Source organism: Pezoporus wallicus, unplaced genomic scaffold (genome assembly GCF_028554395.1).
Source record: "Pezoporus wallicus isolate ANWC-B61680 ecotype Strahan unplaced genomic scaffold, APGP_CSIRO_Pwel_v1 contig_5069, whole genome shotgun sequence".
Classification (NCBI taxonomy): domain Eukaryota; kingdom Metazoa; phylum Chordata; class Aves; order Psittaciformes; family Psittacidae; genus Pezoporus; species Pezoporus wallicus.
In genome coordinates, this window is record NW_026642361.1 from 9,155,600 (window position 1) to 9,169,953 (window position 14,354).

At 56.1% G+C, this 14,354-nt stretch overlaps 1 protein-coding gene across 1 annotated transcript in view; it reads right to left on the reverse strand.

Moving 5' to 3' along the window:
* Positions 1 to 14,354, reverse strand: part of SND1 (staphylococcal nuclease and tudor domain containing 1) — a 99,751-nt gene that overhangs the window by 26,672 nt on the left and 58,725 nt on the right. Inside the window, exons 14-16 of the mRNA XM_057429359.1 lie at positions 8,300 to 8,410; positions 3,967 to 4,039; positions 662 to 803 (exon numbers count right to left, since the gene is read on the reverse strand). Coding sequence (XP_057285342.1) covers positions 662 to 803; positions 3,967 to 4,039; positions 8,300 to 8,410 — 326 coding nt within the window. The remainder of the gene's footprint in view (positions 1 to 661; positions 804 to 3,966; positions 4,040 to 8,299; positions 8,411 to 14,354) is intronic.

The window sequence follows — 14,354 nt, forward strand, 5'->3', positions numbered from 1 at the left end:
CCGTGTGTGGGGTCATCATTTAGACACCCTCATTGCCATAGAAACAGGAGCAAGAGATGAGCCGCCCCCATCGAGGCATCTGGCAGTGCCAGAGCTTGGGAATGGGCTTTCCCATCCTTGTGTCACGGGTCACTGTCACTGTGATCCACTACAATACCTTCAAACACCTGGGGTCATGATGCTGCTGCCAGTACTGGCTCCAAGGCAAAGCCTTGGTTGAAATGGGCACCATGAGTGGGATTGGTGTGCAGGGGGAATACTTCTGGTTTTGTAGGACCTACTAAAATGACTGCTGTGGGCACACAGGGATGAGCAACTCCCTCCCATGAGCGCATCCCCTCGTACCTCCATCATCCCCAGAGTCATAGAATCAGGGAATCAAAGACTGGTTTGGATGGGAAGGGATCTTGGAGACCATCTAATTCCAACCCAAAGGGACACCTTCCACTAGAGCAGGCTGCTCCAAGCCCTGTCCAGCCTGGCCTTGAACACTGCCAGGGATGAGGCAGCCATTAACCCCTCTGGTCATCTCCACTTAGTGCCCTCCAGCCCCATTAACCCCCAGCCCAGGCTGACCAGCACTGACTTCATAGCCTTATGGGGCGACTGAGGACCTGCACCCAGTGGGGTGAGGAGCCCCCCAGCATGGTCGGGGGCTCACCTGCGAGGAGGAAGGTGATAAGGCAGGTTTCCTTTGGCATGAAGAGCTTCAGCCTGGAGCCACTGAACACATATTCCACCACGGCCTCGGAGCGGCCAGCGCGCTGCAGGAAGGGCAGGAACTGCTTCGCCTTCTGGGTGTCCTGGATGAGGGAAAAATGGGGGTCAGGGTGGGGGGGTGTGGTGTTTTGGGGTCACCAACCACCTCCCTTGATGTGCAGGGACCCACCAGCACCCTAATATCCCATGGGATGGGGGCAGTGCATGGAGTGGCCTCACCTACTCTGTGCTGGAGGGCTGCAGGATGTGGGCAGGGATCCGACTCTTCCCAGCTGGCCCGTGCAACACGCCCCCCCCCCCTCCTCCCAGCTCTTTGTTTCCTTAATCTAATCAAATCAGGCCTGTACAGTGATTACTGTTAATTGTAGCCCTCATTAGCAGCTCCTGGTTGGATTTGCATAGCCCTGAGTGGTTAACACCAGGAGTGGGGCTGCTCCTCGCGTGCAGGTTGCACTTACAAGTGTTGTATGAACTCCTCGGCTGCACATCTGCTACAGACAAATCACCCAGGGCACAACGCACGTGGTGGCCAGAGATTCCACACTGGATAGGGACGTGAACTTCATGCAGCCCAGCAAGGGCAAGGGCAAGGTCCTGCAGTGGGTCAGGGCAATCACAGCACAAACACAGGCTGGGGGAGACGGGATGGAGCAGCCTGAGGAGGAGGACTTGGGAGTCCCCATCCCTGGCAGTGTTCAAGGCCAGGTTGGACACAGGGGCTTGGAGCAACCTGCTGTAGTGGAAGGTGTCACTGTCTGTGGCCGGGGGGTTGGAACTGGATGAGCTTAAAGGTCCCTTCAGCCTAAACCATTCTAGGATTCCATGATCCCACCTCAGGTGGCCATAGGGACAGGTGGTGCAGAACTTGCTGCTGCCACATCCAGCCTTTGGCTATGTGCTAAGGACCCGTGGAGACTCCTTCAGCACTGGCACCAGTTCCTGCCCCAGGGTTCTGTGGTGGGATGAACAAGCCAAGCATCCCACACCAGGGCACCAGGAATGCAGCAGAGCACCAGCTCCACAGTGGACCCATGCAGGAGCAGGTCCTGGTTGAGGATGATCCCAACCCACCCCATGTATGCCATCTCCAGCACCGCCCAGTGCCAGGCAGGATTCATCCCTGCCACTAAGCTGAGGTTTCTTCCATCATCCCTGGAGAGAAAGAGGCACTTTCATCCCTACTTCATCCACCTACCTTGGGGGTGCAAACCCCCTGTACCCCTCATTCCATGCTTTTTGGGGCTCCCCCCTTCACAACAGACCAGCACATCCCACCAGCTCTGCCTGCTCCACTCCCTGCCTGTACCTCCTGGCCAGGTGCTATCACCTCCATTACTGTTGTTCTAACATTCCCAGAGTTTAATTAGGTGGGAATTGAAGGAAAACTATGCACAGCTAGAGCAGGGAAGAACAAACCCCCCATCCTGACTCCACTTTTATGTGAAGCTCTGCCAATTATGCAGAATTATTCAAGGACTACTCACAAGGACAGAATTTCCAGTGCCTGCCTGTGCTCCCATTCCAGAGCACATGCAAATGGAATCATGAAATCATGGAAACATGGAATGATAGAATCATGGAATCAGCCAGGTTGTAAAAGCCCTTTAAGCTCATCCAGTCCAACCGTTCCCAGCACTGCCAAGGCCATCACTAACCCATGGCACTGAGGCCTCGGCTACACGGTGTGTGAACACTTGCAGGGACGGTGACTCCAGCACTGCCCTGGGCAGCCTGTTCCAGTGCCTGAGCACCCTTTGGGAAGGAATTGTTCCTCATCTCCATCTAAACCTGCCCTGGTGCAGCTTGAGGCCGTTTCCTCTTGTCCCATCCCTTGTTCCTTGGGAGCAGAGCCCAGCCCCTCCTGGCTCCATCCTCCTCTCAGGCAGTTGTAGGGAGCGATGAGGTCCCCCTTGAGCCTTCTCTTCTGCAGGCTGAACCCCCCAGGTCCCTCAGCTGTTCCCCATCACACTTGTGCTCCAGGCCCTGCACCAGCTCCTTTGCCCTTCTCTGGTCCCGCTCCAGCATCCAGAGAAGGGCAATGGAGAAGTGATCCAGCATGGATTTGGATTGTTCATTCCTTGTTCTCTATATTTTGCGGATGTTTTTTCTTGTCCACAAGCCTCGCACAGCATCATAGGTCCATGTAAAGAGGGACCTTCCCTTTTCAGCTCCCAGTCTGCAGGAAGATCAGGGATGGGAATGGGAGGATTTGGGGTGTTTGAGAGGAGCAGGATGCTCCTGGGGCACCTCAGTGTGCCCAGGCCCAGCACCACACAGGAGGGGAGGGCTAAGGGGCTGTGGATGCAGCTCTGGGGCAGCAGCACAAGAGGGATGTGGAGCTGCTGCGAGGGCTGGAGCAGCTCTGCTCTGGAGCCAGGCTGAGAGCGCTGGGCTGGTTCAGCCTGAAGAAGAGAAGGCTCCTTAAGGGGAGACCTTAGAGCAGCTCCAGTGCCTAAAGGGGCTACAGGAAACCTGGAGAGGGGTTTTGGGCAAGGGCTTGTAGGGACAGGACAAGGGGGAATGGCTTTAACCTGCCAGAGGGGAGACTGAGATGAGCTCTTAGGCAGAAGTTCTTCCCTGTGAGGGTGCTGAGGCGCTGGCACAGGGTGCCCAGAGAAGCTGTGGCTGCCCCATCCCTGGCAGTGTTCAAGGCCAGGTTGGACATAGGGCTTGGAGCAACCTGCTCTAGTGGAAGGTGTCCCTGCTTGTGACAGGAGCTTGGAGCTGGATGAGCTTTAAGGTCCCTCCCAACACAACCCATTCCATGGTTCTATAATTAAAAGCAGGACAGAGGCTGGTCCAGGCAGGAGCTGGAGTGCCCAGGACAGAGCTCCATTCCCCCAGGGACACAAACGACCTTCTCAAGAGCTGAGGCATCAAGCCCAGGATGGGGACATGGACACAGCCTCACTGCTGGTTTATGAACGTATCCACCACAGCACCATGGGCTCTCCTTCAACCCCAATACTGGGGTGACACCAGCATGAGGCACACACTGAGACCTCCCCATGCCCCCCAGAGAAGAGAAATCTCATCTCTCCCTTTTGGGGTGCACCACGGGGTGACAGCTTAGGCAGCAGCATGGGGAGGGCCACCAGCCCTGGTGGCGGATGAGGATGTCCTACATCCAACCCAGTGTCCTGGCTCCTCGGGAAGAGCACATCCCGCATGGAATGAGCAGTACCACAGGCCATGAGAAGCATCAGCACCTCCCCACACCCCTCATCCCACCAGCGAGGTCCTTACCCCGGAGATGTCGGCCACCCGGTGAATGGGCACCTCCTTCTTGCTGTGCAGCCCTTTGCCGTTCTTGATGGCCCTGCAAAAGAGAAGGCACTGGGCATCAGCACCCACCAAGGGGCTGGAAGCACCTCCAGGCTGGTGTTGCCTCCATCCATGGGAAGAACATCCAACTCATTAGCTTCTAATCCCAGTTACTGGCCTTTGGCACTTCACCCGAGCCCAGCATGAGCCTGATCAGAGGGACCTCTTGTGTCCGTTCCCAAATTAAATGGCTCTGTTCCACACGCAATGGAAGGGATCAACAGGAAGGTGCAAAACTAAGACATACTTGTTTTAGTGCTTCCTCACACAAAGTGTTTTCAACACAAAATAGGGGACAACACTCCAATTGGAATGGAAATATGTTCCTTCCAGGATAAAACAATATAGACATGATCAACCACGGAATACCATCCATGGAAGGCACCTCATGGATGAAAAATGAGATGGTGCATCAGACCTGATGCTAGATTGTAGAATCCCAGACTGGTTTGTGTTGGAAGGGACCTTAAAGCTCCTCCAGTTACAATCCGTGCCACAGGCAGGGACACCTTCCACTAGAGCAGGTTGCTCCAAGCCCCATCCAACCTGGCCCTGAACACTGCCAGGGATGGGAACCCCCAAGTCCTCCTCAGGATGCTCCATCCCATCTCCCCAACCTGTAGCTGTGCCTGGATTTGCCCCAACCCATATGCAGGTCCTTGTCCTCAGCCTTGTTGAACTCCATGAGGTTCATACATTCCCACCTCTCCAGGTCCCTCTGGATCCCATCCTTTCCCTCCAGTGTGTCACTGCACCACATAGCTCCGTGTTATCACAAACTTGCTGAGGGTGCTCAATCCCAGTATCCATGTCACAGCAAGGATACTGAACAGGATCATTCCCAACACCTAACCCTAACCCTAACCCCTTCCCTATTGGCACAGCCCTGGCTGCTAGTCCTCAGGCTCCTATATAAGCTGGAAATGAATCTCTTCTTTTCCAAGCCTCCCTAATAGCATCTCGCAGGCGAGAGGCAGGAATTTGTTCAGGTTGGACCGTGATGATCATCAGAACACAAGGGAAGGAATTCAAAGCACCTCTGTGCCTTTGTAGAGCAATCGATTTGCTGAGCTGCATCATTCCAGGAGCTGCTCCTGGAGAAGCCAACCTGTGCAATCAGCACAGAGATTTCTTCCTTCTCCCTCACCCTCCTTTGAGACACTCCTTCACACCCAGGGACAAGTGTCTTGGTCAGAAATAGCTTTTTTCCCACCAGGAAATTAGCTCTTTCCCCAGGATAAGAAGAAAGACAAAGTTAACCAAGCACCAGGACACCGCAAGGGCAGGCAGGGAGTTGCATCCTTGTACCACAAACCTGCAGGGATGTGGGAGATGTGATGATTCTCCCAGGATAAGAGCACCCCATGCATGGGATTGCCATGGGGATATAGGAAAAGGCCCCTTTCCCTGGAAGATCGGTGGGCAGAGATGCTGGAAGGGCTCAGGGTTGATGCCTGCAGCAGGGCAGAAGCACATGGTGCTGGAGCAGCCCCTGGATGAGAAGTGAGGCTGGGGGATACAGATGGGACACACACCCGCTCCAAGAGAACCTAGTGGGATGGGAAAATGAATCACCCCCTCCCTAAAATACCCTATGGAGCAGGCAGCTCAGTCCAAGGAGCTGGGAAAGTCAAAGGGATTTTGAACTGCAGCTCCATCAGATACATCTGAGTATCCCAATGGCTGGGGGACATCGCAGCATTTCCATGTCCGGGGACATATGAGCATCCCCATGTCTTGGGATATTTGAGCACCCCAATGTTCAGTGACATCCAAGCATCCCCACGTTTGGGATGTCCAAGCATCCCTATGTTTAGGACATTTGAGAACCCCAACGTTTGGGTACATCCAATCTCAAACCCTTCCCACACCCAGAGCATGGCTGCAGGCTCCATGCACCACATCCAGCCTTGAGTATCCCGGTGCCTGGCTCCACCCCAGCGCTGCTGATTTAATTCCAGTCACATCCACTTCCTAAAAGGCACAATGAGGCCCTGAGCATCCCTCCGGCCTCCGATCCCAGCCGTGAGGGGTTGTGGAGTGGGAAGAGGGAGCTCGAGGAGCCCCTGTCTCCCCTTCCCCCTCCGCGGTGGGGCTCACAGCAGAGCTGAGCACAGTCTTGCACAGCGGGGCTGGCAGGAACCACGCTGCAGCCCCCTCAAAGCTGCTCTCCCCGGCTGCCGGCGCCGCTCCACCAGCTCCTGCCAAAGCTGCTGCCGGGGAGGAGCCGAGATCCCAACACTGGAGCTGGGCAGCGCCCACGGGGACACGGGAGGGGGGGGGGCACGGGGTGGGTGGCAGCTCAGCGGAGGGAGCTGAGCTGGGAGAGGGAAGGGACCCCATTGGCACTGCAGCCATCGGGAAGGACATGCTGAAGGATGAGAAGCTGTGGCTGCCCCATCCCTGGCAGCGTTCAAGGCCAGGTTGGACAGGGCTTGGAGCAACCTGCTCTAGTGGAAGGTGTCCCTGCCTGTGGCAGGGGTTGGAACTGGAGGAGCTTTAAGGTTCCTTCCAACCCAAACCAGTCTGAGCTTCTTTAACACAGGGACACTGCTCTCAGTGGGGCAGGGATCCAGCTCTGGTGCAGGGGACATTGCAAATGGGGCTGGTGATGAGACCACCTCCTGTGGGGAGGTGGAATGTGCACGCCTGGATCACGCAAAGCTGTATCACACATGCCTGGACTCTGCACTCTTGGACCATGCAACCTTAAGTGAGCATATCTGGACCACACACAGTTGGATCACACATGTCTGGACCATACATGCCTAGATCGTGTTCACCTGAACTATGCACGTCTGGACTGTGCATGCCTGCACTATGCACAGTCCATTTGTGACTGGGTTGGGCACACCTGGACCATGTATATCTAGACCATGGGTGTCCGGACTGTGCACAGCTGGATCACCCGTGCCTGGTCCATGATGCACACCTGAACCACACAGCCTCCACTGTCCACAATTTGGAGCACACACATCTGGGGCACCAAAACCAGGACAGCGACTCGGGAAGATGGGACCTTCCCCTTCACTCCCACCCCAGCAGCATCCGGCTGCGGCACCAACCCAGCCTGCTCCAACACATCGCTGCACAGCCATGTGGTGCAGGTGCAGGTGGTACAGGCAGCACAGGCAGCAGCCCTTGATGCTCCTGCAGCTGCAGAAGACAAGGCAGGCAGCATGGCCCTGCCTGCATCAGCACTTCTGCTGCCCCCGCCGAGGATGCGGGAAGCAGCCACACGCATTTTTCTCCCCATGACAACCTCAACCTAATTACAAGAGGCTGGAATGTGTCTTGATCCCTTTGGATCAGCTCGGACGTCACAGGATTTAACGCAATTACCCCTTCTCCACCAGCTAGGCCCGGTAGGAAGGGCTGCAGCAGCGCTTTGCTGGGCTCAGCACCCCCAGGAGCAGAGTGGGGTCCCTTGAACCCCAGCATGATGCAGGCAATGAGCCGTGAGATTCCCAACAACCTCCCTCCCGGCAGCTCCGGCATTAATATGGAAAACCCACCACGCAGTTTGCCACTGAGTCACGGCGCGCCTGGGCCCCCGTCTGTGGCACCAGTGCCGTGCTGGAGGCATGGAGGAGGCTGGGTGGTGGTGTGAATGGGCAGACTGGGATCGGGTTTTGATGCTGGGAGGGTTAATGAGGGGTCTGGAATTCTGGCAAAGGTAGGAGGAGAAAGGATGCTGATCGCACCCAGGAGGGATGCAGACAGGGAGGCTACCCACAGCCGTGGGGATAGATAGATGGGCAGGGATACTGTGGGGATGGGGATGAAGATGGGATGGGGATGAGGATGGGGATGGGATGAGATAGGGGTAGGATGGGATGAGACAGGGATAGGATGGGAAGTGATGGGGATGGGGTGGGGATGAGGATGGGATGGGGATGGGGTGGGAATGGGATGGAGATGGGGTGGGAATGGGATGGGATAGCATGGCATGAGGATAAGGATGGGATGGAAATGGGGATGGGATGGGGTGGGGAGGTTGGGATGGAGATGTGATGGGATAAAATGGGCATGGGAATAGGATAGCATGGCATGGCATGACATGGTATGGGGATGGGGGTGAGGATGAGGATAAGGATGGGATGGCATGGGATGGGGATGGGATGGCATGGCAGGGCATGGCACTGGGATGAGACAACACAGGATGGGATGGACATGATACAGCTCTGCTCCTCCCTGTGAGACCCGGGCACCCCAGAGCCATGGGGAGAGCCCCCCGTGCACCCACAGCACCTACCGGGCCTCAGCTGCCAGGAGCTCGTCGTAGTGAGAGGATCTTTGGTCGTCGTCTTGCCGGTAGCGGATGACGGTGGCCAGGCCTTTGCTCACAAGCGCTTCCGCGATGTTGCTGCAAGAGAGGAAAGCCAGGGCTCAGCACCACAGGGTGGGGGTGCATCCATGGGAAAGGGATGGGATCCAGAGGGAGCTGGGGCTATGTGAACCCCATGGAGTTCAACACGGGCAAGGTCCTGAACCTGGGTCAGGACAATCCCAGCACAGACACAGGGTGGGGGAGATGGGGTGGGGGAGATGGGATGGAGCAGCCTGAGGGGAAAGACTTGGGGGTTCCCATCCCTGGCAGTGTTCAAGGCCAGGTGGACAGGGCTTGGAGCAACCTGCTCTAGTGGAAGGTGTCCCTGCTTGTGGCAGGGGGTTGGGACTGGAGGAGCTTTAACGCCGTTTCCAACCCAACCCATTCCATGATCCTATAATTCCACCTGCCCCAGCATCCACCACAGCTGGACCCTGTGCATCACATTGGACCCTGACACCAGACGGGGGATCAGACCTGCTGTGCGGTGGAACAGGAGAAACCCCATCCCACTTCACACCATTGACCAGGGGAAGGTGCTTGGAGCAACACCTGACATTCAACAGGCACATCCAAGGGGTCCCTGTTTGACCGTGCAGAAGCAGCACCCCAAAACCCCCTTCCCACCCCCAAATCCAATTGGATCATCACTCCTGGAACCATAGAAACCTGCTCCTTGCTTTTACCTTCCTCTTGCTTGCCCTAAGCCCCCATCAGAGAGGAGAGGTGGGTGATGCCACAAAGCTTGGGGCCAGCTGCCAAGAGGCACCGTGATGAATCGGCTGCTATTACCCTGTGCTGCTTGAGACAAATCCCCACATTCCCCTTGGCTGAGCACATCTGTAATTCTCCTCCAATTACACAGGCAGGGCATGGACCACTAATTCACCGCTTATAAAAAAGAGAAGAGCATCTATATAAATAGATATGATATGGATAAGGGGGAAGCTGATCCGTTCGGAAGCGCCGGGAGCATCCCCCTGCCAGGAGGAGGGGGAAGGGGAAAGTCATCACTGGGAGCTGAAAATAGGTCTCGCCTCGGAGCAGGGGGAAGAAAAGCAAAGCTGCAAGGTTTGTAAATGAGGGAATAAGCTGCAGCAGGAGGAGCTGCAGTGGTAAATGCCAAGCAACCAGGAATAAGCACCTACAGCTATTTTGGGAATGAACAGGAGGTTGTGGAAGGGGGAGGTGAGCACAGGGCTGGTGGCATCACCCCCAGCACCATGATCTGACCCCAGTGGGGATGTCGTGGTTTGGGGTTGGGTGTGAGGCTCCATCCCTGTATCCCCAGCACCTTGGTGGATGCAATGGGGGAGAGGCAAAAACAAGGATGAGCTGTGGGATACCAACCTCCTAAGGGGGTGACTATGGACTGCTCACCAGGGACTGTAGGGATAGGAGAAGGGGGAATGGGTTCAGACTGAAACAAGGGAAATTTAGGTTGGATATAAGGAAGTTCTTCCCTGTGAGGGTGCTGAGGCGCTGGCACAGGGTGCCCAGAGAAGCTGTGGCTGCCTCATCCCTGGCAGTGTTCAAGGCCAGGTTGGACACAGGGGCTTGGAGCAGCCTGCTGTAGTGGAAGGTGTCCCACCCCGTGGCAGGGATTGGAACTGGAGGAGCTTTAAAGTCCCTTCCAAACCATTCCATGATTCTACTATTCTATGACTATGGAGGAGAGAGGCAAAGATGGGCAGATCTGCAAGAGGTGCCTGGTGAGCAAAAGGTGCTGGTAAGCTCGGGGTGCTGCACCCAGAAATATCACCTCCATCCCATTAGCCATGTACAGGAGCTACACATTTGTGACACATTCCCCACTGCAGTGTGATGGGCTCCTTCCCGTCACATCCCACATAAGCACAGGCATGGGACACCCCTTGTGTCCCACGTCCCCATCTGGGGCTTGGGAACAGGCAGTAGCTCCCCAGCCCTGATGGAATTCCCATCCTCACACTGGATTTGGGCTGGGTATCCCATCACCCCCCGCTCAGTTTGCATCATCCGGAGGAAGCAGCTTCATCCTCATCCAAGCCCCATTCTGGGGAAGGGAGCAAGCGGGGCGGGATATGGGAAGAGCAAAAGGAGATTAAAACCCACCATGGGAAGCATCAGGAACCAATTGTGCTCCAAGTGCTCCGTCTGCTCGCTGAAGGGAGCGTTTTATTCTGCCCCCAACACTTGTGAAGTGCTATAATCCTGTTGCCACCTCGTTTGATGGCTTCATTTATTCAGCAATATCATGGTTATGGCTTTTATAAGACAAGGAAAATTGCCAGCATTCGCTCCCACCGCGCTGCCGGGTCCTAAAGGAGCTGGGATGGGCTTGGGATGTGCATAGGAAATGTTTGGTTCCCAATGGGCTCTGCAAGAGGGGATGTTCCCATGGTTGGTGGGGACTGGGAGCAAATTGAAGGTTCTGGGTGGCCACAGGGATGATGCAGTGTCTGGATGCCTCAGTTTCCCTGCTCTGAGTGGCCATGATCCTGCACAGCTCCAGCACCGGGCACCAGCCACATTCCCGCATCCATCCAGCCACACTCCCCATCCCAGCTTCATCCTGCTCCTGTCTCAGCTGCACTCCACTCTCCATACAGCCATATTCCCCTCCCCATCCCAGCCGCATTCCACTCTCCATACAGATATCTTCCCCTCCCCATCACAGCTTCATCCTGCTCCCCATCACAGCTTCATCCTGCTCCGCATTCCAGCCACATCCCCATCCCTACATCAGCCACATCCTGCTCTCCATCACAACTTCATCCTGCTCTTCATCCAGCTGCATCCTGCCCCCATCCCATTTCATTCTGCTCCCATCCCAGTTGCACCCTGCTCCCCATCTGAGCTTCATCCCGCTCCCTATCCAAGCAGCATCTCTCTCCCAGTCCAGCCGCATCCCACTCTGCATCCAGCCACATCCTGCTCCCCATCCAGTTGCATTCCACTCCCCATCACAGCTTCAACCCACTCCCCATCCTGATGCATCCCAGTCTGCATCCAGCTGCATCCCTCTCCTATGCCATCCTCATCCTGCTCCCATCCCAGTGTCCATGCCTACCCCTGTCCCATCCCCCAGCACTTCAATCCCCTCTGCTCCCAGCGGATAAGGAGCTATTCCTGGCTCTAGACTCCACAAGCATCCAACATGCCTGAAATCAGTTTTCATCACTTCCACTGGTCAGAGGGCAGCCATTTAAATCCCAGGATATCAGGATCAGGGAAGGATCATTCAAAACCTGATATTCAACCCCCTCTGCAGCCGCAGCACCGGCTGAGCCAAATGGGAAGGAAACAAATCCCAGTTCTGGAGCAGATTAGCTGAGCCTCTGAGCACAGAGAGCCATGGGAATGGCAGTGGAGGCACCAGGATCTGCCCCTTCATCCACCCCTCATCCTCTTCTCACCAGCAGTGACGCTGGTGGTGCTTTATTTGGGAAGCTTGGCTAAATTATGGAAGGACAAGCACAGACACAGGCTGGGGGAGATGGGATGGAGCAGCCTGAGGAGAAGGACTTGGGGGTTCCCATCCCTGGCAGTGTTGAGGGCCAGGTTAGACGGGGCTTGGAGAAACCTGCTCTAGTGGAAGATGTCCCTGCCCATGGCAGGGGGTTGAAGCTGAATGAGCTTTAAGGTCCCTTCCAACCCAAACCATTCCATGCTCCTATGAAATCCCCCCCAGGTCTGATCGCACTGCATTGAATCTGTATGGATCAGGGGCAGCAGCGCCCGGTTGCACATTTAAGGCTGTGAGTGGCTTAACTCCAAGTCCCAGTGCTCCCAGCTGCCCTGCCGGATCCCAGCCGGATCCCTGCCGGCTCCCTGCCAGTGCCAGGACACGCTCCGAGCTTTGCCAAGCCTCAGCCAGGCACCGTCAGTGGCCCAGCTCCGGGGCCCAGGCTGGTGGCAGCCACCTCCTCCCCGTAGGAGGGAGCAGCTTGTGAAGCACTAGCAAGATTTGGTCCTTTTCCAGAGGCTCCGGCTGCAAATTCCTCCCCGGCTCCTGGGCACGGGCCCAGCTTTGCCCTGGCACCGCATCCCACGCAGGTACCGTGCCGCGCATGGATCCACTGCAAGCAGCAAAGTGCTGGCAGGCTCTTCCCAGCTTCAGACCCCTGGGATCCCGGCTGCTCTGGGGATGAAGCCAATCTGGGATTACAGCTTTCCACCCCGGGAAGCCAGGCTGCGTTTCCACATGGAAGGGGAAGCATGCATCTGACGGCTTTTGGCTGCCAGAGCATCCCTGGGAACAGCAGCATCCCCCAGGACTAGTGGTCCTCCAGCTTTTGGCAACGGAATTCAACTCCCTGTCACCCGTGATCTGGCTGGGTCCTGGCTCCATCACTCACTGGGTGCTTCCCAGAGCTTGGCACCAGTGCATGGGAGCATGTAGCAGAAGGTCAGGATCATAACCCAGATTTTGGGATGAGGAGAGAGACACAAGGAGTAAAAGCAGCCCCATGCCCATCATTCCGCACCCTGGAATGGGAGCCCATCCTGCACCCTGCATTGGAATTCCATCATCCTGCACCCTGCCAACGGAAGCCTATCCTGCACCCTGCAAAGGGATCCCACCATTCTGCGGACTGAAATGGGATCCCATCATCCTGCTCCTGTCTGCCCCTTCCAGCACCCAGACTGCCCCCATAGCTGCAAATTCTGGGATGACCCCAATTCTTTCCCATTTTAGACTTTTTAAGGCTCAGAATTCCCAGCTCTACCCACGGGGGCTGATCCTGGCACTCAGTGGGATGCTGGGCACCCAGGGAAGCATGATGGGAGCACAGTGATGGGTGCACTGCATCCAAACCACCCCCCTGCTGCTGCCAGAAGGAGGATGAGGAAGAGGAGAGCTGGGATAACAGCTTCAGGAAGAGATTCCCTGATGGAGAATTAATCATCCTGCTCCTTTCCCCACAGCCCCTGCACAGGCACAACCGCAGCCCTTCCCCCTGGATCCAACTAAGAGCACTTTGGGAGAGGAGCTGGAGCTGCAGCACACAGGAAAGCTGCATCCCCCACTTAAGCCCAGATTAAAGTCTGGGAATATGGAAACGTGGATGAAAAGCTCTTTGCTGCAGGAAAAAATCCTATTAGGCCATGAAATGAAGGATTTTCCCACTTAAAAGACAAGCAAGGAGAAAGTGGGTGTTTGCAGCTCCCCCCCCAACTCATTTCCCACTTTTCCACCCCAAAATTCCCCAAAGGTGGCTTTTAAGCAGTGTTTTCCCCACCACAGCTGCTCCTGGCAGGGATCAGCAGTGCCAAATCCAGCCCCACACCAGGACCATGTGCCATGGCCAGAGGGGGCAGCACCAAAATATGCTGTCGGTGCCTAATCAGCACCAAAATGCACCACCCTGCAGTGGGTGCATGGCTTGCACCCTGCAATGGGAAACCACCATCCTGCACCCTGGAATGGGTGTTTATCCTGCTCCCTGCAATGGGAGCCCATTATCCTGCACCCTGCAATGGAGGCCCATCAACTGCACCCTGCAGTGGGTGTCCATCTTGCACTCTGCTACAGGTTGCTATAGGATGCTGTAGGATACTGTTTGACACTGTGGGATGATATGGGCTGATGTGGAATGTTGTGGGATGCTGAGGGATGCTGCAGGATGCTATGGAATGCTGTAGGATGCTCTGGGATGCTCTGGGATACAGTAGGATGCTGTGGCATGTAATGGGATGCCGTGGGATGCTCTGGGATGCAGTGGGATGCTGCAGGATGCAATAGGATGCTGCAGGATGCTGTGGGATGCCACAGACTTCCCAAAGAGCAAAGGCTGGTGTGAACCTGGAGCTCTCACGTGCTCCCACTCCCACTAGTCACAGCCCCATCATCTCGGGGTCCTTCTGGCACCACTCTGTGGGTGCCTCTGCATTAATCATGCTCAGGGTGCTCCCACCAGCACCCATGGTGGGATGAACCATCCCAGAGCAGCTCTGGAGCTGCCCACAGGGCCCTGGATGTCCTGGAAGCTGCTTT